Source organism: Macrobrachium nipponense, chromosome 1, assembly GCF_015104395.2.
Source record: "Macrobrachium nipponense isolate FS-2020 chromosome 1, ASM1510439v2, whole genome shotgun sequence".
Classification (NCBI taxonomy): Eukaryota; Metazoa; Arthropoda; class Malacostraca; order Decapoda; family Palaemonidae; genus Macrobrachium; species Macrobrachium nipponense.
Window position 1 is genome coordinate 89,841,707 of NC_087200.1, and position 25,712 is coordinate 89,867,418.

The 25,712-nt window shown below is 38.9% G+C and overlaps 2 protein-coding genes across 5 annotated transcripts in view; one reads left to right on the forward strand and one right to left on the reverse strand.

The window, feature by feature from the left end:
• Positions 1-25,712, reverse strand: part of LOC135219451 (uncharacterized) — a 182,569-nt gene that overhangs the window by 137,077 nt on the left and 19,780 nt on the right. The window contains exon 7 of one of the 3 annotated variants that reach the window (XR_010315440.1): positions 24,666-24,742. The gene's annotated coding sequence lies outside the window, so the exon portion shown is untranslated. Of the gene's footprint in view, positions 1-23,059; positions 24,756-25,712 lie in introns of those variants that run through there. The other 2 variants (XR_010315439.1, XR_010315441.1) reach the window with 2 other exon arrangements.
• Positions 115-24,075, forward strand: LOC135219450 (KICSTOR complex protein kaptin-like). 2 transcript variants are annotated; one of them, XM_064256243.1, is made up of 12 exons: positions 115-138; positions 3,700-3,789; positions 5,030-5,120; positions 6,828-6,894; positions 8,017-8,099; positions 17,286-17,456; positions 18,605-18,771; positions 19,314-19,483; positions 20,901-20,994; positions 22,122-22,251; positions 22,850-23,011; positions 23,156-24,075. In XM_064256243.1, exons 2-12 carry the CDS (start codon positions 3,725-3,727, stop codon positions 23,258-23,260), a joined length of 1,305 nt encoding a protein of 434 aa, XP_064112313.1. In that variant the 5' UTR covers positions 115-138; positions 3,700-3,724; the 3' UTR covers positions 23,261-24,075. The 2 variants fall into 2 exon arrangements, with proteins under 2 accessions (XP_064112313.1, XP_064112312.1); XM_064256242.1 differs by lacking the exon at positions 115-138 and adding an exon at positions 203-360.

Below are 25,712 nucleotides of genomic sequence, written 5' to 3' on the forward strand. Positions count from 1 at the left end.
CAAGCAAGGGAGCCGTTTCAAAAGCATATTCCGCTAACTACTACTACTTCTACTACTTTTAAGGCAAAGTAATTGACAAGAGTTATAAATCAGAGGCGTTTAATGAAGTGAAGAAAATATTATTTGGTAGAAGTGACGGTAAGTGACCTCAGATTGCATCGGAAATGACGTTTGGACTCCAAGGTAAACCTAACTTCAGGTGTGGGATGACATGACCTGAGGCGATGTTGTTTTGGAGTCGTTCGCTTCTGTCAAAATGTAAACAACAGTCAGTCAGTAGTCAGTACTCGATTCTTTGCCGTTACTCTACCTATTTGAAGTGGCTGATTAACTAGAGGATTTAAGCTCGTATCGATCGAGGTAAGAAAGTAAAACGTTCGAAACGGGAGCTACTTTAATGATAGCTAAGTCATTTGGGACAGTAACACAACAGGATAGACAATTTATGTTAAAACCGAGAGATGGCGATTTACTATACCTAGGTACTAGGTAGGCTAGGTACTACTACTATATCATTCGTTTTAGGTTCTACTGTGTAGTACTAGCTAGTTTAATCCTAGTTCTCTGGTAAGGTAGGCTATACCCATGACGTAAGCAATCCTAGCTTAGGCAGCGTGGCCATAGGCTAAGCGATCAAGGTTTCACTAAAGGAAAAGACTGTAGAATATGTAAGGGTAGATCTAGGGTACTTAGGAATCCGCGGGGGCCTGGACTATGGCAGTTGGGGTTTTTCTATGTGGTTTTACCTACTGAACAAGAATTTTAAGTAATATTTATTCGGACGACTGTAATTAACCCTCCAGGGGCCAGTACTAAATACGGCGAAATACATTGAACGCCTCAATCCCTAGTGGATATCGTATCCGCGGTTATGTTCCTTGCAGTCCGTGCGGATTGCCTCTGTAGAAATACCTATGTAAGTCACGAGGATAGGGCATATGACCGAACGGCGACATAGCGGCCACCTTTCTCGGAACGCAGCCACGTCCCCGAAAAAGCGCTTGAATTAGTTGTGCTATTATTTCGTAATTTACAAGAAAACTCTGGGTATTTCTACAGAAGCACTCCGCACGGACCGCAAAGAACGTAATCGCAGATACGACATCCACTAGGGATTGGGGCGTCTAATGTATTTCATCGTGTTTAGTACTGGCCCCCGGGAGGTTAATTACAGTCGCCCGAATAAATATTACTTAAAATTCTTGTTCAGTAGGTAAAACTGCATAGAAAAACAGCAACTGCCATAGTCTAGGCCGCAGCGGATAAGTACCCTAGATCTACCAAACTCTGATTTCGAGAGGAATGTAAAGGTCTCGGTGTGCTGCTAGGATTGGCCATAATTTTTAACTATGCTTAGGGGAAGGTGGCCGCTTTCCGGGATCGATGGCCGTTACGTCGTTGCTCGGTCATTTACCCTGAGTATACTACTAATATAGCCTAAGTCATTGTATGCCAAATTTCAGAGCTGCATCTTATATTGCCCTGATTGCATACCTTGTATTTTATGCATTTTCCAACGACTATTAGGTATTGATGTAATCAATTTTTTCCTCAGCCCTCTTTATATAAAGATATTTTACTTTTATACCAATTCTCACTTTTGGATTATATTTTTAATTCTTCTTTTATACTTTGTTTTAAGCCTCCTTAAAAAATCTACTAAAATCCAGGAGAAATTTACTTTTTGCAAGCTATTTACTTTTAACTATTGTTGCTTCTGTGGACATTTTTTAAGTTCTTTGTTTATATTTCGACATATACTAGGGTAGATGACTGAGCGGTGACATAGTGGACTGAGCGGTGACATAGTGGTCACCAATCCTGGAATGCGGCCACCTTCCCAAAAAAGTACTTGAATTTGCTGCCATGAACATAAGTCAGGAGTTGTGGCCCATCCAGGCAGCAAGCAGAGACCTCTATGCTCCTCTCAGTCAGTGTTTTCTCCTAAATTACGAAATAATGGCATAATTCCAGCTCTTTTTTGGGAAGTGGCCGCATTCCAAGAGAGGTGGCTGATGTGTCACCGCTTGGTCATTTACCCTATAGCTACAATTGTTTGTACCAATGAATTATGGGTACTGGCTAACATATTTTCAATGTCTGATTGTTATATTTGCTAGAAGAATGCTGAAACCTGATTTATTTGTTTGTTCAAAGTTTTTCCAGTTAAGTGGAATTTTGGAATTCATGCATTGTTTGAAAAAACAGACTTTGGTTCCCAAACCTTGTTCCTTGAATATTATTGTGACTGTATTGCAGTTTTTCACAGAAAATATTAGTGGGTGTTTTTTATGTTTCTGATAATCATTTTTGTATTAGATTAGAAGTTGTAAAGGCACTAGTTCCCTACAGCAGTTGGAAACCTGGTATTTGTGTGGAGGAAAATACAAAATGGATGTATTGTAATTCTGAGGGAGGTGAGATTTTTTTTTTCAATAATTTCAAAGTGAATCTATGCCCGATGACCTAGATTATGCAGATAATGTAAGAACCCATTGCCCTAGGTTGGGTGTGGTTAGGTTAGGTTGGGACACAACCCTATTTATTTTAATTTAAAGTGCCCAAGGTTAGGTAAGGTTGGGGACAGTCCAGGGGAACACAGCCCTTTGGCCACATATGGACCCTGTGCCATAAGTTCGGTTAGGTTAAGTTAGATTACTCCATGTAAGCCCCTGCAATGGCTTAAATTCCTTGATTGCCTCAACTGTTACTATTCAGGACTTGTGGATCACTCTCAGTTGCCCAGGCAGAAGATATTGCTTTTGTTGTGAAATTTGTTTCATGATTTGTTGCTGAATCACTTTCCATCCATAGTATTGATCAGCTTTTCTCTTTTTACCTTTGCCATAATGTTATTACTAAACATACAGTATTATCAAGACCTTTCTGTTTGACTTGGCCCTATATTATTGTCCAAAATTTTTCCTCTCAAAATAGTAGCTTTTCTATTATTAAATTGTCATAATATTTTAAATTTGATTGTAAATTATTGATAATAAAGTTGTGTCATAACCATTTATGTTCAGCAGACTTTCATGTTCAAAGTTTTCCCTTATTATTTCTTGGCTTTGCTATAAGCCAGCACCTCATTCAAGCTCATTTGAAGGGCTTATATTCAAATTAGCACACATTCTTTATACTGTATTGAATTTTTTTCCTAGTTTGTAAAACTAGGAATGGCTTTATACAGATATAAATGAGCTAGCCTATGTTTCTTTCAGAGATTATTACATTATTACAGAGGATTTTAGTCATTAACAGCTGTCAACTATCATTATGGGCTGTCATATAGGACTGATTCATGAGATTTAAAATAATTACATGCATTAATTGTTGGACCATTTTATTCAGTAAAGATTATTATGCAGCACTATGGTATTGAGTAGTTTAACTGTACCATATTGTCAGATTTATTCTCAAAGAGCTGGCCTAGGTTTTGTTGAACAAGATTTGTTGGGATGTTCAGTTCATATGTGGAGATTTTCTGCTTTACTTATGTTACTGTAGTAGTAAGAACAGTGTTTAATTTGGTCAGAAGCTGAGTTAACTGTGCTCATTTAAAACTTTGTTTATATATGTTTGTAGGAGTTTTTTTTTAATATATGTTATAACAAAAACAGTTTTCTGTAACATTTTAGCTGGAGTAAATGGATGGTTCTGTATTTAAAAGTGTTCTACTCTTTCTATAACTTCTTACAGCAGATGGAGGACAAAACCAGGAAGTATGGCTGCCCCTCAATTAGAAGATGGAAAATCTAAAATAAGTTTGAGTGAAGCCCACTTTTTCAGGTATGTATTATGGTTAAGATCTCCTAACACTGTAATGTTAAGTTATTCTTATATACATACATGTAGCCTATTAATTTTTTAGTCTTTTTTGTACATTTTCATTATCTGGAAACAATATGGAACCAATATAGTTTTTAAGCGTAGCTCAATTAATTCATTAGTTGGAATTACCACAAGTTATTGAAATGAAATAAAATTGGTATTTTGAGAATACGGGTTATGTAAGCATCAGGAATAACTTGATCATAAGATAAAAAGATCATGCATTTGTTGTCCACAAATGTAAACATTGTGTCTAGTACTCTTCAGAAGATTTCTGGTTTCATTTAGTACTTTATATACAATATGTACAGGGAAGAAAATTTTGTGATAGACTGCTGTAGTAGACTCTTTATGAGCGTGGGCCTGAAAGAACTCAATTCCTTGATATTCATGGGTAGAGCAAAGAGTACCAACTTCTTGAAATCCATTTATGCTTTTATATTGTGCCATCCTGGGGACCTCTGTTAAATGATTAATGAGTACAAGTCGAAATGCTCTTGGTCAGGAGCTACTTACTGCAGTGTACTTTACAGTATATATACATTACATTTGACTCAACTTGAGGAAGAAGGGCAATTCTCTGTAGGACCCTTCATAAGGCTGCTGTTTCAAACCTTCCACAACTAAATTGAGAGAGCTTGTTACTTTATTTTAGGATCCTGCTGATATTTACAGGTATTAGGTATTTACTTGCCAGCATCCCAGGGGTTTTTGTAAGGGGGAAACAAGTAAAATTACGTCATTGTCTTCATTAATGAGTGTATCTTTTAAACAGATTGTGCATCATTTGAGAGATAGTAACTAAATTCGGTTAGATATTACATACTTTATCAGGAGTGTAAACTCTTGACAGATAGGATTTTAGATTATAAATATTATGCATAACTCAGATATTACCAAGCACTTTGGAGGTATGTAATTAATTTACCATCTAGGCACCGTCAGTCAAACCATTTAACCTGACCTAACTCAAACACAGAGCCTAGTGAATGTTTGAATATTGGTAAATTATTGTGAAACTTTGAGAAGGGCACTAAAACATTGATTTATGATGTTCACATTAAACTGTTTAGCCTTAGTATAATCCAGTAAAGTTCTCTCTTATGATTTCACTTTACTTATAAAGAATTGCATATTAGGCGGCCTTGTGCTTTTTTTTTTTGTTTTTTGTTTTTTTCAAGAAAAATTTCTTTTTCAGCCTTCTAACTCAAGGAAACTTGTATACTCTTACACCTTTAACTGATGCCAAAGGATTAACTAAACTTCTTGTCGCAACATTACAAAGAAAGGTAGGTCACACTCTCTGTTCCATTCCATTGATGAACAAATATAAATTTAAGCTGTTGATGAGCGAAGAATTTTCTTTTTAATTAGTGTAACTTTTTCCAGTATTTATCCAACCAAAATTTCAATAAAAGTGCTGTATACAAATATTACTCAGAAGCCTTAGGAAGATGACTATTTTGGCTGATCAGTATTGCAGTACTGAAGGAAATTCATAAATAAAAAAAGTTTTGTATTTATGAAACAAAAAAAATTCATTTGAATATGTTGTTGTTCTTACACTTGGTACCTTAAATGGTGTGGTCAATTAAAAGTAGCATCATTCAGTAACACAAGGATTTACGTATTAGTTATTTCATAACACCATTCAAAAAGGTTTATAGTATATTTTTTTTAGCAGGGTGTGATATTTTTGTACGTTATGCAAGGGTGTGATATTTTTTACGTTATGCTTTAGTTGATGTAAATAGGTTGAAAGTACAGGAATAACAGCAATATTTTTTGTTACGCTTGTTAGTTTAGGCTGTATGTGCCATTATGTTTTATTTAGGAGAATTGTATTTTGGGTAGTTTCTGATCTGTGTACCTAGGCACACGGCCAGCTTACATACTAAATATTTTTGGTGCAGTAGTGCTAGTTTCACATATCCTGCTTTAAATACTGTTGAGAGTTAAGAAGCGCTGGCGATGAAATACTTGCAGTGCATGTGTCAAGTTGTTCTTGCAGACTTTGGTACAGTTTGAGCATTCAGCTCACTAGTTTGGATTTTAATGTGACCCCTGCTGCTTGCACCAAGTGTCATTAACGTTCTTGTTTCCCTACGATATCTCTGATTTATTGATGGTCACTCATCCAATTACGTACTACCAAATCTGGTCTTGCCCAATTTCACTGACCAGAAAACTAGCGGCTCTTGTGACCTGATGTAGCTTGTACTTTAATTTTAAGTATGAACTGTTACAAGAGAGTGGCATTGTATGGATGCACCCCATATTGGACCGGGAGACTGTAATCATCACAAGACCTTACTCTTGGCTTGACACCTCATTCTTGGTACATTGGTGATAAGATTTGATATTTTCGTAACTTGACATGAAAATTGTTATAGTATTTTGTAAGCGTTGATGGTAACAGAATGGCCTACTGAAGGTATGTTCTAACATGACTATCATCAATTCTCATATTCATTCTTTCTGTAGTCATAATGTTTTTGTAATGGAACTTATGCAAGAGAAATATAGACAGTGGGCTGCATTTAAATTTATTATATATAAATACAGTAGACCCCCGTATTCGCGGACTCGCACATTCACAGATTCCTCTCGAGAACGTTTCCCCACATTATTCGTGGACAATTCGCACATTCACGTTATTTTTCTTTGAGAAATAGCGACAAATTCCTGTTTTTTTTTTTTTTTTTTTTTATCAATTTCATCATAAAATGCAATTTATGTGATAAATTATTAAAAAACCCAAGTACTATAAACATTTTTAGTGGGTTTTTCTTGAGTTTTTTCTTGAGTTTTAACTAACAAAATCTGCTGTTTTCAGCATTTTTATAGGGGTTCCAACTATTCACAGGGGTGTCTGGTACACATCCGCCGCGAATATGGGGGGACCACTATATAGGTATATAGACTTAATGTTCTGAAGTGGTAAGTTTTGTTGCTTTAAAGTCTATTGCAGTTTAATAATTTATGCTAAATTTCAGATCTACTGCATAGAGTATAGCAATGGTAGGCCATTAATGAGAGAAGTTCCCTTTACATACATTCCAGGTAAGCCACTACAGTACCACTTCCCTGCAATTTATCTTGCCTCAGGAGTTGAGGATTTTCTGCCTTACTTTTCATCTTTTTCCCTTGATCTCTTCTCACCTAGCTCTCCAACTAAATTGTCTTTACTTTCCTCTAATTTTTGTCTTACATTCAAGAGCAGATCCTTTAGAAATGATTCATTTTTGGTCATAATATCATCTGTGTTAAGTGATGATGATAATAATAATGACTTCAGTATTAAAACTGTGCCTTTATTTGTAATAGTGGTTTATTTATTATTTTAACCAAAGAACACTGATCAGGAAAGATTTTACCATATACTAATGTTCTGTGATAAGGTATATCATTCACATACTTTAATATCATTAACAAAACAGAAATAAAGGATTGTAATGATCAATAATAACATTCACAGAAATGCCTACATTTACAGTAAGGTTAATTATATCTACTATGTATTATTGGTATTTTATTGGATATTTTGAATTCAGATTTATTTTTTTTTCAATGCCTTTTTCATAAACTTTCACTTGTACCTGTGCATATTCTATAGGGGAGGGTGAATTAGCTTATGGCGGATGATATGCTTGACTCATATGGATGATGTTAAGTATGTTTAAATAGAATGTAAATTTCTCCAGTGTTTAATGTTCATCATTACAGTGATTAATTTTGAGTACATATGATTTTTGTCATGGCCAAACATGGTAGTACAGTATTTTATATGTTGCAGGCTTGTTAACCAACACTATAGCTGGTTCACTTAAGGTAAATTCTTGGATGAGCCCTATGCTTACAAGACGTTTGTTTGGCGACCGCTGATTGGCTGGTACCGGGAGCGAGGCAGCTCCCAGCCAATCAGCGGCCGCCAAACAAACGTCTCGCGGGCATAGGGCTCACCCAAGAATCTACCTTAGGTGAATCAACTATAGTATGTGAATTGCAGCCTAATGTCCTGATGCATAAGTACAGACTAGCCCAGCTTTGGAACGACTAGAAAATCAGGACTTGACTTTACATGGTGTACCATATATGGTAAAGTCTTTTTATCTTTAAGAGCATTATGCAAGTGTAAATAGTAAGTAGTATTATGTATAGTAATCATTTCATGTTTCCTTCTAGGTTGTGCAGAAATTGTGTCAATTGATGCAGTGAATAGATCCATTATTCAAGAAGATTTTATTGTTGGAATCACAATAATCAAGGTAAGTGCTTTACTGCTTTTGGGTGAAACTTAATCATGGAGTTTTGTACATGAACTTTCCTGTCAGATATATACTTAGCTATAGTCTCCGACTTTCCCGACAGAATTTCAAATCTCGCGGCACACGCGACAGGTAGGTCAGGTGGTCTACCTTACCCGCCGCTGGGTGGCGGGTGTACGAACCAATCCCCCTCTCCTGTCAGATTTTCTCTGTCGGTCGGAACGATAACAACTGTTGTCGTTTCCTTTCGACAGATTTTTCGATTCTCGCTTGCCTGGAGATTGTTTGGACTTTTTTTGGTGACGTATTCGCTCTGTTTGGCTTGGCATACGCTGTTTGTGGACCGTTTTTGACTTTGCGCTGGATTTTTCTTGTAGAATGTCTGATCTAGATTGTGTTCCCAAAACTCCGGTTTTGTTTAGAGTATGTTTGACTGGTGGATGTAAGGTGAGGTTGCCGAAGGCTTCGGTTGACCCTCACACTATCTGTGTAAAATGTAGGGGGAATGAGTGTTCTTTTAGTAACCCTTGTCAAGAATGCGAGGTTTTGAACGAGGATGAATACAAGGCTCTTTCTTCTTATATTAGAAAGCTTGAAAGAGATAGGGTGTGTAAGGCTTCCTCTAGGAGTTCGAGCAGGTCGAGAGTGAGTGAAAACGAAACTAACATTAATGTAGTTTTAGAACCTTCCTCCCAGGTGTCAGCCCCTGCTCCCCGCGCCGAAGCCGTAGCTTCGTCTTCGTAGGCGGCGGCCTCAAAGGCTTCCTTGCATTCTAAGGAAGACAAGACTCTTCAAATTGATCAAGGTAAGAGTGTCAGTGATGGTGATAAGTGCAGTGTCCCCAGTGATGTGGAGGGTGCGTCTGACCGGCTCCTTAGTGCCTCCAGGCCTAGACCTCTTCCAGACTCCCAGTTCCAGTGGAGGAGGAAAGTCGAAAACCGCAGGAGGGCTAGGGAGAGCCCCCACCGGTCAAGCGTCCCCTCGGCAGATCCTGAAGTTCGCTCCCAGGCTGCCTTGGAACGTAAGAAGTAGATCCTTCGCCAGTTTCTCTTCGTCTTCTTCGCCTTCTCCGAAACGCGGTTGGAACTCTAAGGGGGCGTCACGCCCGTTGAAGAGGGCTTCGGAGGCTCCCTTCAGTACTTTAGCGTTCAGCCCAGAAGACTTTTCTGAAGAAGCTTCCTTGCAAGCGAAGAAACCCAGGAGATCCTGTGATCGCCCTTCTTCTCAACCCGCTCCCGCTCTGAGTTTGCTTCGGAGGAAGATCCTGTTGATTCACCGACTCGAGTGCTGGCGGGTCTCCAGGCTCAGATCTCGGCCCTGGCGGACTCCTTAGCATCGAGATTCCGTAGAAGGAAGGATGTGTCTCTCCCTATCAAGAGATCTTAGGCGCTTTTCGTCAAAGGAACGCTCTCCTCGTAGTCTGCGATATCCTTCTTTTGGGGAGGCTTCGGCAGAACGTAGGAATTCATGAGAGTGGCACCACTCCCCTGGCTCTCTCTCTCAGAGGCGTCGAGGCGCCAATCGTCGGACAGGCGCTCTTTGGATTACGAAGGTTTTTCTCCAGATCGGATTCCTGCCTCCGGTAGACGCTCCGCCTCCCTTTAGAGTACGTTCAAGAGAAGAGAGGCGCTCAGGTCAAAGAAGGCTCATTTCGTCGTCTCCGTCTCGTCGTTCCTCTCCTCGTCTTCTCCGAGAGCCTAGAGAATGCCCTTCTGAGAGTAGGCGTGCTTCTCCTTCCGACTACTATCATCGTACTTTGGACCCCGTGACTAGTAGGCGCTATTCGCATGGATGTCGCTCCTCGTCTGTAAGACGTCAAGAGTCTAGTAGGAGACCTGCGCCTGGTAGGCGTTCCTTCTCTTGGTAGCTGTTTCTCCTGTGGAGAGGCGCCTTGAACCTGAATGCTTGTTCTCCTAGTAGGCGCTCTTCGATTCGAGGCTCCCTACTCCTGACGTTGTTCCCCTCTTGCTAGGAGTCAAGAACGTCTCAAGCGCCCTGCTTCTGTTAGGCGCTCGGAGCCCTTACAGACGCTTTCTCCCGCTTGGTAAGGACCAAGAGCCTCTCGAACGCCCTTCTCCGATTAGGCGCTCGGAGCATAGCAGAAACCGCTCTCCGCTTCGTAGGCACCAAGAGCCTCTCAAGCGCCCTGCTCCTGAAAGGCGCTCGGCGCCATAAAGCAGCAGCTCGCCGCTTGGTAGGCGCCAGGATCCCCTCAAGCGCCCTGTGCCTGATAGGCGCTCGGCGCCTAGCAGCCGCTCTCCTCATGATAGGCGCCAGGATTCTGGTAGGCTCTCTCCCTCTCGTAAGCGCCCTGTTGATAGACGTGGTCTTTCAAGGGACGGGAGTCCTACCTCTTCTGCTGTTAAGATTTCGTCTTCATCGAGGAAGGAGTGCGGGTTTAGACAAGAATTTTCGGAAAGGCGCCCTTCGTTTTCGACTCGTCGCTCTCCTGTACGCCGCTCTCCTGTGGATTCAACTCCTCCTTCGAGACAATTGTCTCCAACCTCGCACTATACCCCCGCAAGGAACTCCTCTAAGGATCCTCCTCGCTCTCCTCTTCAAGAAGGCCAGGAAGGGTCTGACGAAGAAACGAGTACATTGGCAGTAGTTTCTTCTTACAAGAAGCTCACGGAGCTTCTTCTTCAGGAGTTCGGGGAGTCTCTGAGCCCTACTGCTCCTTCTTCTCCACACTCGTTGTTCTCCACGGCGAAGGCAACGAAAGGGTCTTCGTGTGTGAGGATGAAACCGACCCTCTCAATGAAAAAAGCGCTCAAGAGTTTCGGATCCTGGATGCGCACCAAGAGGAAGTGGGGAAAAACTATGTTCGCTTCCTCCTGTCGAAGCTTTCCGGACGGACCGGATTTTGGTATGAGACAGGAGAACCCTTAGGGCTGGGCCTCCCGTCCTCAGCCGATGCAGACTTTTCGGCCCTGGTAGAAACCACTAGAAGGTCAGCTCTGAACTCGGCCAAAACAACGTGGACTGTGAACGAGATGGACCACATTCTGAAGGGCATTTTCAGAGTGTTGGAGGTGTCAACTTTCTCGATTGGTCTCTCGGAGTCGTAGCCAAGAAGACACAAGGACCAGAATTATGTGTTATCCTGTATGTATAAATCTGTGAGGGATGGAGCCAGCAAAATCGCTTCACTGTTTGGGGCAGGCGTCTTGAAGAAAAGATCAGTCTTTTGCTCCTTTTTGACAAAGTCTGTCTCCCACGCACAGAGATCGTCTTTACTGTTTTCTCCTCTCTCCGCGCAGCTCTTTCCTAAACATCTTATTCAGGATATTTCTAAGGCTCTCTCTACCAAAGCTACGTAGGACCTTCTAGCCCAGTCTGCAAGGAAGCCTCGTCCTGCCTTCCCGACTAAGACGAAGAAAGTGAAGTCGACCTCTCAGGAACCCTTTCGAGGGGCTTCTACCTCAAGATCCACCTCGTTCAGAGGTCGCAAACCGAATAGAAGAGGGAGGACTTTTGAGAAGTCAGTCAAACCTCCCAAGTAAGACTCGAGTCCTTCAGACAACGGTAGGCGCCGGGCTTTTACAGTTTGCAGAAGTCTGGGCCCAGAAAGGCGCAGATTCTTGGACCCTTTCAATCATGAAGAAGGGGTACTTCATCCCATTCTCTTCGAGGCCTCCCTTGACGACTACCCCAAGGGAGTTGACGGCCAGATACAGGGACCCCATCATGAATCAGGCCCTCCAACTAGCAGTAGATCAGATGCTGGAAAAGGAGGCGATCGAACTAGTGGCAGATCATCATTCAGCAGGCTTTTACAACCGCCTTTTCCTAGTTCCGAAATCCTCAGGGGGATGGAGACCGGTGTTGGACGTAAGCGCCCTGAACTTCTTCGTAGAAAAGAAGAAGTTCACGATGGAGACCACTGCTTCGGTGCTAGCAGCACTCCGTCCAGGGGACTGGATGGTGTCCTTGGACTTGCAGGACGCTTACTTCCACGTACCAATCCATCCTTCCTCGAGGAAGTATCTCAGATTCATGATGGGGGGAAGAATTTTCCAATTCAGGGCCCTGTGCTTTGGCCTCTCGACGGCCCCCCAAGTCTTTACGGCCATCATGAGAAATGTAGCGCAATGGCTTCATCTAGAAGGGGTGAGGATATCCCTGTACCTCGACGATTGGCTTATAAGGGCCAATTCCAAAGATCGTTGTCTGAAGGACTTAAAGAAAACCCTGGATTTGACGAATTCATTGGGACTCCTGGTCAATCTACAGAAGTCAAATTTAATTCCCGATCAAGAGTGTGTTTATCTGGGGATCCAGATGAACTCTCGGAGTTTTCGGGCTTTTCCGTCTCAGGAAAGGATAGCCCAGGGACTCGAGAAAGTAACAACCTTCTTAGGGAAAAAGTAGGCACAGTGAGGGAGTGGATGAGTCTACTGGGGACGCTCTCCTCACTGGAGCAATTTGTTTCCCTAGGAAGGTTGCACCTGAGACCGCTCCAATTCTTTCTTCATCGGAATTGGAGTCGTCGTTCTCAGGATTTGACGTTCTCCCTGTCCATTTCGCACCAATTCAAGGAAGAACTAACATGGTGGGCAGATCCCAACAAGTTCTCGCAGGGACTGTCTCTACAATCCCAGAACCCCAGCCTGGTGTTGTTCTCCGATGCGTCGGAAACAGGTTGGGGTGCGACTCTGGGAACCAAGGAGGTGTCAGGAACCTGGATGAGGGACCAGGTATCCTGCCACATCAACAGGAAAGAGCTGATGGCCGTGTGGTTGGCTCTGAAAGAGTTCGAGTCCAATGTAAGAGGAGCAATTGTGCAGATAAACTCGGACAACACCATGGCTCTGGCATACATCAGGAAACGGGGGGACGCATTCCTTCTCCCTGTACGAAACAGCAAGAGACCTTCTTCTGTGGGCCGAAGAAAGGAGGATCAAACTTCTCACCAGATTCGTACAGGGAGAGAGGAATGTAAGAGCAGATCTCCTCAGCAGGAAAGATCAGGTCCTTCCCACAGAGTGGACTCTGCACCAAGATGTATGCCAGAGCCTTTGGAAGTTGTGGGGCAGGCCGCACTTAGACCTATTTGCCACTTCAAAGAACAAGAGACTGGATCTTTACTGCTCACCCATCTCGGATCCAGGGGCAATAGGGATAGACGCTCTTCTTCTCGATTGGAAAGTACTTGACGTTTACGCGTTTCCCCCCTTCAAGATTCTGGGGTTAACTTTAAAAAAGTTCGCAGAGTCAGATTCCACGAGGATGACATTGATCGCTCCCTTTTGGCCAGCCCAAGAATGGTTCACAGAGGTGCTGGAATGGTTGGTGGACCTTCCAAGATCGCTTCCTCTAAGGAACGATCTACTCAGACAGCCCCACTTCGACAGGTACCACAAAAACCTCCCCGCTCTCAGTCTGACTGGCTTCAGACTGTCCAGAGACTGGTCAGAGCGAAAGGCTTTTCGTCAACAGCTGCTAAGGCAATCGCTAGAGCTAGGAGGTCTTCCACCTTACGAGTGTACCAGTCGAAGTGGGATGTCTTCAGAAGATGGTGCAAGAGAAATAACGTTTCCTCTTCCAGTACCTCTGTGACCCAGATTGCGGATTTCTTTCTATTCCTGAGACAAGAATGCGGTCTAGTCGTTTCAACGATTAAAGGATATCGCAGTATGTTGGCGACTGTCTTTAGACACAGAGGCCTCAATTTATCGGAGGATAAAGACCTGCATGACCTTATTAGGTCTTTTGATACAGTAAAGAAACAGTCTCCTAAGACTCCAAGCTGGAATTTAGACGTGGTTCTTCAATTCCTTGGGCCTTCTAGATTTGAACCCCCTAGTTCAGCCTCGTTCAAAGACTCTGTTCTTGATGGCTCTAGCTTCCGCCAAGAGGGTGAGTGAGCTTCAAGCGATTGAAGGAAATGTGGGATTTAAGGAGGACTCTCTGATTTGCTCTTTCCTTCCTGGGTTTCTTGCGAAGAACGAAAACCCATCAAATCCATGGCCCAGGAACTTCGAGATTTGTGGGTTATCTTCGCTGGTAGGAGAAGAACCTGAGAGAACTCTTTGTCCAGTGAGAATGGTAAAATACTACCTTAGAAGAAAAGAGCAACTGAAGGCTAATCAAGAGGTCCTTTGGTGCTCCGTAAAGGACCCTACTCGTCCCTTATCGAAGAACGCATTGTCCTTCTTCTTAAGAAGTCTCATTAAAGAAGCACACGGTTCTTGTAAGGAAGAACATTTTAAGCTTCTTAAAGTGAAAGCTCACGAAGTAAGAGCCATAGCGACTTCTACTGCTTTCAACAAGAATATGTCCGTGCGGAACCTGATGGAGACAACTTTCTGGAGATGTCAATCGGTTTTCGCGAACCACTACTTACGTGATGTGAGAATCACTTATGAAAAATGCTTCGCCTTGGGCCCGTACTTATCGGCGGATTCGGTGCTGGGGCAGGGAGCTGGAACTCATCCTTTTTAGTTGTATATATTTTTTCCCTTATGTCTTGTGTTTGTTGTTGTTGGTTGTCTTAAAGAGGATGCATGGAGGCATCTCTTTAGGTCGTAATACTAACCTTTAGTAGTTTGGTTAGGTGGTCTGATGAGTGTGGCTCCTTGCAGTAGTAGTGGTTAGGACCTGTTAAGCTAGCAGACGAGTTCCCTTTAACAGGATCTGACTTGGATTCTACCACACAAAGGGATCAGATATCCCAGTGGTAGATCCGAGAGTTTTTCAGCAACAGGTCACGTCCTAGCTGTAGCTCTCTAGGCAATGCAGACTCAGAGACAGTATTAATGAAGTCTTCTGCCTGAACAGGTAAGAACCAAGGTTATTTATATCCTACAACATCAGTTGTTTCCTTTCTCTCCTTATTAGTTTAGCTGTCTCTTACCCTCCACCAAGGGTGCCAATCAGCTAAGTATATATCTGACAGGAAAGTTCATGTACAAAAATGATATTGTTAAACTACAATAAAGTTTTGTACATACTTACCTGGCAGATATATACGTCTAATGGCCCGCCCAGCCTCCCCTCAGGAGACAGGTGGAAGAGAAAATCTGACAGGAGAGGGGGATTGGTTCGTACACCCGCCACCCAGCGGCGGGTAAGGTAGACCACCTGACCTACCTGTTGCGGCACACCTGTCGCGTGTGCCGCAAGATTTGAAATTCTGTCAGGAACGTCGGAGACTATAGCTAAGTATATATCTGCCAGGTAAGTATGCACAAAACTTTATTGTAGTTTAAAAATATCATTTTTAGACTAGATGTTATTCAGCGGTGATGAGTCAGATAAAATTCATTAAAAAAAATTTATATACGTATATATATATATATATATTTTCTTTTACAAACCCATTATTTTTTGGTAGCTTAATCTTGTGGTCCACAGCTCCAGAATTCATTGAATTTCTGTGGGTCAGGTGCAGCATCTGAACCCCAACACTTCTCTCATAGAAAATAGTCACTCTGTGTTGTCTGACTTTCCATTATTGGGAGGAGGACCAATGTAGGTAAAGTAATGGTTTTCATAGGGACACCAGTGTTGTAAATAAAATTATTGGTTTTGACATTACCCCATTACTTTACAATAATCTCAGTAGCTATGTAGTTGGGGTAGCCTTTCATCACCTTGCAATATTAAGCCTGAAGGACTGGAGCCTCAGGTCTGGAAATACTGTACAGTAAAAAACTAAAGATGATTACATTAGCATAGCACTAATGAGGCATCATGGGTGGAACATTATTCCTCTTAGTAAGTCTTTGGTTTGTATTCCTTCCATTCCAGCTAGTGCACATAATATTCATGTGCCCTATTCCAAGAAGCGCAGGCATATATACCCAAGAAATTAATCTCTTAGAATAGAAAATGATTAGTCAGTTACAGGATCTGTAGTCAGGATTTATTACTACTTAGTCTGAGGTAGTTACTGAACGGTAGAGTAAACTTCTATGGGGCGTTAGCTCCTACAAGTAAAATTGCATGTGTTGAGGGGACCTTCAAGAGGCAAAAGAAATTCTGTAAATAATATCCATATTTCATTTAAATGCTACCAGGGTAATACTGCCCTTACCTTGAGCTGGGTAGCTTCCAGGTCCAAGTGCTTGTGTTCTTTGATGCCTTTGATTTCACCACTAGTAGATGAAAAAAACTAGTTATCCTGAACATTAAAACTTTATTGCTTGAGAATAGTTACAGGAAGAGATACCTATACTTGTTTTTTTTCCATCTGTTCACCCGCCTGTGGTGTGTGCGTATGGTAACACTGCGTCCCGGGCTTTGGATAGTTACATTCAACAATAATAACAATATCCTATTTCGAATATTAACGGTGTAATTTGCATACAGTAAATTATTAAAATGCTTTTCAGTTGCAAATGTACCCCCAGATATCCTTTTATTTACCTAAAACTTACACATAGCGTAACTATCTATAGCTCGGGACGCAGTGTTACCATACGCAAACACCACAGGCGGGTGGACAGATGGAAAAAAACAGAGTATAGTTACTCACATTAAGAAATCAAGTTAGACTTCAATGTTAATTTTTTAAGTTCATTTATATACTAAATGTTTCCTCATGATGGTTTGTAGGGCTGAAATTTGCATAAGTGATATGCTAAAGAAGTTTTAATTCTTCACCATATATTGTATAAATTGAGCGAAACATTAATGGTCTGGAAGACAATTTTGAGGCAGCCTTTAAGAAAAAAAGTGAAATAGTGATTTGGCTTGAACAATGTCTTTTGTTTCTTTTGTTAGCTAGCATAAACATCAACCAGTCACCCATGAGCTTGCTGGAATAATTGAAAACTTGGTGAAAGGAAGAGATTTAACCAAAAGAGCTGGAAAGAGCCGGACAGTAATGGTATACAAAAGGAAGAGGAAATTGTAGAGGAATATGACTTATTGAGCATCCTATTTAAGTATTGAATTGAATATAGGATTTAGGCATTAAGCCAAGCACTGGGGTATTTAAGTATTGGAAAAAGTGTAAAGGGAAAGCTGAGAAAACATTTTTAAATTTCTGATTGGCAGTTTGATAGCAGTAATAAACCAGTATTGTAAACTATGTTGGTACTTCTATCCTTAGAGTTCCACTGTTACAGTAACGGCACGAGGCTGACATATTTATGGAAACTAATTTAAAGTGGCTTGCTCAAGGACAAATAAATATTGCAGTGATGTAATTCATAATCATTTTGTAATTCCTCCCAACAGAAAGATGATACTTCTGGTCAGCAATCATGTTTTTTCAATGTTTACTCAGACTGGGATATGACGTGTGATAGTGCCTTGGATGTAGTTTCACAAAACTGCTTACCTTTGGAATTAAAATTCGTACCTTATCATCTTTACCACACAAAGACATATGGCAAGAGTGGATGGGAGGTAAGTTTTTGTTCAGTTTTGGCAATATGTATCAGTATTTCTGTCTAGATTTAATAAGTTACTAACACTTCATTTTTAGTGTCAAAATATTTTGTCATTTAAGATTGTGTAAGCAAAAGTAGCATTACTATTTTTTAATTCTTATACTAGGCAAGCTGCATGGTCTCTCAAACCAAGTCTGGCTATTGGAGGGATGGGGTATACTCATTCTCTCTGGTTTCCAAGTTTTTGGCAAAAAATCATAGCCCATCAGTTATTCACCCTTGATCTGAAAGTTTCTCTATCCCATCCTTCAGGAGTTTATAGGCAAAGATCAAGATGAGATAATTATATGTCTAGGACTAAGTTTGTTATGTTCCTGGCAACTTGTAAAGAAGTTCCCCATTACTGAACAGAGAGCAAAAATATTAGGCTGTGTATTAGTCATGTCTTGCTGTGTGCAGCAGAGACAGCGATAAAAAGAAAAAGTGCACAGATTTATGACTGGTGTGCATTAAGAGGATATTACATAAGAGGAAGCTGCTCAAAGTACTCCTGTCCAGAAGCAGCAATCTCAAAACCTTAAATAGTTTGGACAAGTGAGTTGAAGGGAAAAGGAACAGTTAGTAAGAAAAGTAAGGAAACAGCAGTATGAAGACTAGTAGGAAGGCAAAAAAATAATGGAAGAAGGGCACAGATGAAGACATGAACTACTGTAGACAGTAATTCAGGCAGAATGTGCAGAAAGGAAAACTTTCATATTGATGTTAATGATGATGATATTGGAATTATAAGCTTGGTTAGTATTAATTTGTGTAAGTGTTCATGTGCAGTATAGTTTCCACATCGATACTTTTATTAAATGTAGAGATGAAGTCTCAAAATTTATTTTACTTGGTAAAAGAAATTAAATTCACTTAATTTATAACAATATACTTAATTTTGCTATCTGTAACTTCTTTCAAGTTATTCCAATTTTATTTTTAGTACTACCTCAAATGCATCTTAATCTATCTGAAACCATACTTGGAAGGATCTCTGGCACAGCAACATTGAATTACTGTAACCTTAAGTAGCATATGTGTTTGTATAAGATTCATACTCTGTTAGATATGTGTTCTTCCTGTATAAATTTTATTGGTATGTCAATGATCATTATATTTACACAGACTGTGTGGCTACTGAGTGGCAGTGATGGTTGTATTCATATATATCAAAGTGATGATGAAAGTCATGGCTACCAAGAAGCAGATACTTACTGTGCATTTCCAGAATTTGAAGATGTTGAGGGAATTACACTTTGCATTGATGTACTTTATTCTACAGATGATAAAAGGTAAGGGTTTATGGAACCGGTAGTACGTAACTTTTGAACCGTAAAGTGGTGATTCTAGTACACAGGCATTTCCTGGATAGTTTTCATTTGTTTCTCTTGACTCTCGCAAGTCTCATAATCTCTGATGCAGCTTACTTTGTGTAATTAAAAATCTCACTTCTAACAAAAATGCTGGTACAAGGATATTTGAAATCTTGTCTTAGAGAGATCACATAGTTCAAAATTAAAATATAAAAAAAAAAAATCTTTATCATAGGTACTAAAATGATAAATTTTGTTGATATATTTTTTGGGGGTGAAATGCCCATTTTTTTTTATCATTTTTCCATTCATCATGGGAATTAGGTTGTTCCTTTCTTTCCTCTTTGAATTAGATTGATAGAAAAAATATCTGCACATATTGTCGAATCCTTTTCCTTGAATATATATAGGATGTCAGTTCAAAAATTCATCATCATTGATGATCTGAGTTACAATGATGATAATGATGTATTTGCAGACTATTTTTCCAAGAGGTTTTAAATGGTCTTGTTTTGTTTCAGGAGGGTAACTGCCACTAGTGGTGAGAATGGTAAAGTGCATATGTTTTTAGTAAACTTAGAATCCACCCCAAAAATAGAAGCAAGCAGAGTTATGGAGTGGGATTATCCTTCCCCATCGGTCAAGATTTTTAACCAAAGTGCCAATGTTGCAGTGCCAGAGATCCTTCAAGGTATGTTTTCGGATAGATGAAGATGCATTTAAGGTAGTACTAAAAAGAAAATTGGAAAAACTTGAAAAAAAGCTACAGATAGCAAAATTAGGTTTATTTTTTACAAATAGAGTGAATCTAATTTCTTTTACAAAGTAAAATTAATTTTTCAATACAAACTGATGACTTTTTCTTTACATATTTCATAGAAAAGTCTTATCTGGAGAAAAAGGAGCAAGAATAATACCAGTTTTTGACACATTAATGCTGAGAACTCAACTCATTCATTATGCTGTAAGCCTTTGGCAACTGGGAAGTGAATCATAGGTGTGAGGAGTTATGCAAAAGTTTTGTATTTGCATTAATCACAAACACTATAAATTATAGTGTCAAATTTCAGTTCAATATGGGAAAATCCAAGTTGTCAGATCCACAGACTGCATAAGTAAGGTACCTGGACCTAACTGTCACATGAAGGGCTGTACATTATGTGTAATCCCATGTGGGCTGCTTGCATATCTTCAGAGCAGCTACAACAAAAGTAAAATATGTCTGTCTTGTATGACTTGCTGGGTGTAGTATGTCCTACAATAGTTAACCCTCACATGTCTAATCAACTCACTTCAGATGTATGACATAAAGCAGATAACCCCAGGAGGTCATGTCCTCAGAACGTTATAATGGGGAATGTGAGAAAGAATGAAAGGAAGGTGCTAGTTTACATTGTTGTTATAGTGCTGAATGGCTCCCCACCTTCAATTCCAAACCATTTTATTCATCAAGTCCTACAGGGCTATTGAAAAATAAGCTTTTTTATGTGAAATGCCAAGTTTTAAGCTATGGGAAGTGTTTTAAGCACAGAAGTAAGCTTGCCTGGCCCAAGTTGAAAAAACTTCAACATTCACATTGAGATAATTTTCCTAACTACAGGCTATAGTATTTCCAGCACAATTAATGCATCATAACTTGACTCAAAATCAACAAAAACTACATTATCCAGAGTATGAGTTTACTGTAGTAAGTATTCTAAGCACAATGAAAGTGTGACAGGTGTGCAGCAGATGTTGTTTTGTTTCAATTTTTTCCTATTTTATGATGGGTATTTTGAAATGTCACCTTTTATTGTAAGTCAAAGAACACTTGTAGCACTAGTCAACCAAGTGTACTAGAAAAAGTTTCACCTGTTGAAGCTTGGTTAAAACTATTGAAGCTTGGTTTAAAACTAATGTTATAACACTTGGTATGAGAAATGTCTTATACATATACATGCTGTTGTGAAAAATTCTTTTAACCACATGTAATCCAAGGAGGTGCAGTGTGATACGAAATTTTGCTGGAAATAGTTCAATATTTGCAAACAGCTAGGGCGTATTTTATTTTTTTGTTAGGGCTACATTAGTTTTAGGTGCCAAAATAATTGAATTTTATGTATTTACAGCTTTTGTTTCAAAGAAAGAGGATACAACTAGTGACAAGAAAATGTCTCCTTTGATTGCTGTAGCAAACAGCCTTGAGTCCTGCTTTGTCTACAGGTAAAATAGTATGCTTTGGTATTTTGCTACTATCATACATGTATTTATTGAAGCTTGATCTGTATCATTTTCCTATTTATTCTTCAAAATTCATATTCACAAGTTATTTAATTGCCTTTCCTCACCTTTGATTCTGCTAAAAGTTAAATAAAAACACAGTATTTTATAAGTTCTAAATGAATTTTACTGGAATCAAATTATAGATAGAAATTTACTTTTGTTTACGGTCTTTGATCTTTGTAAATAATTGTTGAATAATTTACATGCTCTTTTGCACAAAATTGTTACATTCTTCTTTGAATTAAATGTTTTGATGAATTTTGTATCAGATTGCATTACATATATGTACATATAATTATTTTCTTAAAGCTAAAACAATATCTTTCATGTAACTTAGGGAATCAGCTGCAAGGACTTGAAAGTCTTCATAAGTAGGTATTTGTAAGACAGACATTGGTCAACATATTCAGTTTACTAACAAAGATGTAATGCAAAAATGAAAATGAGTATTTACTTTTAAAATAATTTGAAAGGAAATGATTTTAATGACACCACCAAGCCACATCTCTGTGCTCCAATAGAGCTTGCCTGGAGGATTTGTTCTAGCATTAAATTAGTTGGATGGTTAAGCAAAGTAAAGCTAAAGAAATTGGATGGCTTCAATCTGAGATCAAAGGAAGAATGTAATGCACCAGGGGCCAAGGAGATACTGTAAAGAATCTTAGGGCCGCACACATTTACATTGCAAGTTGTTCTCCAACTGGCATTCTTAGTGAATTGTAGTATGAGATATGTGAGGGCCTTTGCCAACTTGATGAGACTTACTCTGTATGGTAACAATTTTGCTTTTTGTAGAATCTGGTAGCCCAGTTTTACTTCAGTATAAAGTGATTGCATTTATTTACATGCATTTATTTACAAACTAAAATTTCTTTTTAAGAACATACTTTTCACTGTGATCTACTCTAGTGTACATCTGGTATGTTCACTACATCATCCGCTTGCTATTTCTCATTGGTTTGTTGGTTTGCACACATTTTTCCATTCTTTTAATATGAAAGAGAACTACTAATTTTCCAAACGTGTAATCAATTATTGTAATGTAAGCTACGTACTTCAATTTCCAGGGATGTTTTTGATAATTGTCAAGGCTGCTTACTTCAGGACACTGACATAAATGATGTAGTCACTTGCTGTATTGTCTGTGATATTGATCAAGATGGTGAACTTGAAGTGTTGATTGGAACATATGGACAGGTAAGGCTAAGTTATTATACTAATAGTAGTTGAATTACGCCACAAGTCAAATTTCATGACCTTTAGGAGTCATTCTTAGCATGTAGCTAATATCCATGTATGCAATTAAAGTTTATACTTCATGATCAAAAGGATATTCGGTTAAATTCAATGATAGCAACAGCTAGAAAATATGTATCTTATTTACAATGGATAACAGTTTTGGAGCTGCTGCTATATGCTATATTTTTTGGCAGTTTCTCTTTATGTTGAAATAATTACACAGGTTTCGAGTTTCTTTTATTTGGACACACTTTTCATTTTAATTTAAAAATAGAAGTTAACCAAGGGAATGTATTCAGATAAGGAAAAACCAATGTATGAATCCAGACTTCTAGAAACAATTCAGTTAAAATGTGATAGATGAAAGATATTTAATTTAGAATTTAGGAGTAATTAGTAGGCCAAAATTTAATAAAAATTAGGTAAAAATGACTTAGTAGGTCTACTAAAATTATTCAACTGAAAAGCACTTGGCAATTTAAAGAAAACATGAGGTAATGGGAACAGAATTCTTAAGACAAGAAGTTAAAATTAAACAATTTGTGTCATCTCGCAGGTCATACTTATTTACAAGAACAATGAAGAAATTGGGCAGTGGGAACTTTACCATTCAGTGACACTACCCTGTCCAGTTTTAGCAATGGTTCATTGTGACGTTATGGGAGATGGTTCCTTGCAGCTTATTGTCATGACAACCATTGGGATACACATTTTCCAGGTAAATCTTACTAATTTTAATTGATAAAAGGAGTTTTTTTTCACAAAATTTTTACACTATATTAATATAATTTCTATCTTACTATATGAAAATAAATGCATTTGTTTGGTAAATTATTGAAGTGAATGCTTTCCTATTTACCAGCCTGATCCGTGGGAACTTGCGGCTTTGTTGCTGAACAGATTGGAAAAGCTGTGTGATCATACTCATGTCAATGGCTATACAAGTCAGGAACTAACAGGAAAATAAAAATGGACTTCAAGATGTATTATTGGTATTGGTGGTGAGCCTCTGTGGTGCCTATTCACTTCCTTCAGACAATATGGGACACAATGTGTGCTGTGTACCATATTTTTTTTTATAAGCATTCGGTGACAACTGCCATTCCAGTTATGCGAGATTGAGATTTGCAATTAAGTAACTAACAGCATGCATGAGTATTTACATCAAGTTTTCATATGCTATTTTCTTTAAATTAAGTTTTCTTCATTTTTGGAGCACTGTTGTGGAAATCTGTGTTACTGTGGATGATTCAGTATTTTTTTAAATGCTGCAACAAATGTCAGTTTGAATAATTTTAGCATACACATTATTCAGTCTGTGTCAACTACTCTTCTCAGAAATTTATAGAACTTTTGTATAACAGTGGTCAACATCATTAGTAGGTAATTTCACAAATCCAATATATTTTAGGTGCATCTCACAAATATCTGAGCCTTACAGAATAAAATAAAAAAATAATACAGTAAATATATACGTAATGTCAAATATAGATTGCTGAAGTTCACTTAATGCTCATTTACCCATAACTATTAATAGTTCTAATTGTTAAATTTAAATTTTTTAGGGTGCAATCTAGCAATACTCATGCATAGTGTAATAGTTAGTTTGTAATAAATAACATTTGGAGAAAGACTGCTAAAAGAAAAAATGGCCTTAATGTTACTTGGAATGCTACAATATACTATACATTGTTATACACTTATATAGATTGTTATACTTTATGGAAGCTTTGTACAGTATTTTTGAATAATATACTGAATAAAATTTTACATAAAAGTAAATTTACTTCCCAGCGGATGCACCAAAACTAATGAAAAGGTATTTTTCTTCCTTAAATGCAAAGAATTTTACTTTACGTGGCTCACTGTGATGAGCTGAGAGATGGAGTTATAACTGAACACAGCAGCCTAACGTCTATGTTGAGTGTGCTGTGTAGTGTATGACTGAATGAATGATGACCTTTTGAGTCATTTCAGCCATTCAGTGCTTTAGACAAGGAAGAGGGAGTTGGAATAGTTGGACAGCTATATAGAGAGATCCAATAAATAACAGATGAATTACAGTGATTTAAAGGTGAAACTTGGAGAACACCACATCTGCACTAAGAAGTAATAGAGGCTGGACAGCAGAATGGATGAAAGGAAGCAAAAAAGAATGTAAAGTAAAAGGCTGAAAGAATGATGCAGCTAGGGGATGCTGTGAACACCCTTAAGTAATGCCAATAGTGTATTGTGAAGGTGAACAGATAGCAATAACCTCCTGTGTGGTTTTTGGAATAGTTAGTAGGGCAGTACATAGTTATGAAGTAAAAATTAACATCCTGTATGCATTCATACCAAGAACAAACCTCTTGTATTACTAATACACATACCTCTTGTCGTGCTAATACAAAGTGTCATTATTTAAGGAGAGTCTTACAACTGCTTATCAGTCTGTCCTATTAGGAATCTGAAACATAAGTCTGTAATTACATTAAAAAATTCCATGCAAACATACATCAGTACAAGAATATTACTAGTGTCTTGAAGCAACGCAAGTTCATGATATGTTGCATTTTTCCTAGATATACAAACAGGAGTTTTTTATGTGAATATATCTTCAGAAGAGCTAATAATTTAGTTGTGATCTTGGTAAAAAGGCAGTTAACTATAAGTGAGTGAGTTAGGGAATTTGCAGGCTTGGTTACAAGTAGGATTATGATAAAGCACTTCAAGTTCATATAACTACCTATTATTATCCTACCCACTTGGATATGTCCGATTCCCTGACATGGGACCAGATGAATAACTTCCATAACCATGCCTGGGTTATCATACTTTAAGATGATAAAACATACCTGGACATGAGCATATTTGTGATCCAGAATATGAAGATTGAAATTAGTGTCTAGCATAAGCAGAACACCAGCACTAGGGTAGCCTTCATACAGACTGGCCAATATGGAGGGAACACCTTGTGCCTCCCTTGGGAAATCAAACTAAATGTTGGTACAATTCATAACTAACCAACAGTTTCTCCTAATGACAGTCCCATAGAAGGGAACAGAGACTAGCAACTCTTCTACAGGAGAAAGAAATGTTCACAGGAAATCAAGAAAAAATCTCTGAAAACCGAACTGACCCCTAACTTCTCATATAGTCCAAAGACTGAGAGGAGGAAGAAAGAGAGCAGGAAGGGCAGAAACAATAACCCTGTAACAAAAGACAATTAATGAGACTTCTCATAACTGACACTTTGTTTCTCTAGTTTAATAAAGTCTTACTGAAAAGACAAAGGTTAAAACAGTATACTGTACAAACACTTGTAATTACCATAACATTGTGAACCTGAAAGCTTAACATCAGCATACTATAATTTATATAAAGATACAGTTTGCTGCTAAGAAAACAATTACTGTACAAATCCTGTTAATCTAATA

Bases quoted from the DNA above. Each gene is read 5' to 3' on its own strand.
- LOC135219450 (XM_064256243.1), top strand. From the start codon at position 3,725: ATGGCTGCCCCTCAATTAGAAGATGGAAAATCTAAAATAAGTTTGAGT. The intron at 8,100-17,285 runs GTAAGTGCTTTA...TCCTCCCAACAG, and splicing joins TTGGAATCACAATAATCAAG to AAAGATGATACTTCTGGTCA. The intron at 18,772-19,313 runs GTAAGGGTTTAT...GTTTTGTTTCAG, and splicing joins TATTCTACAGATGATAAAAG to GAGGGTAACTGCCACTAGTG.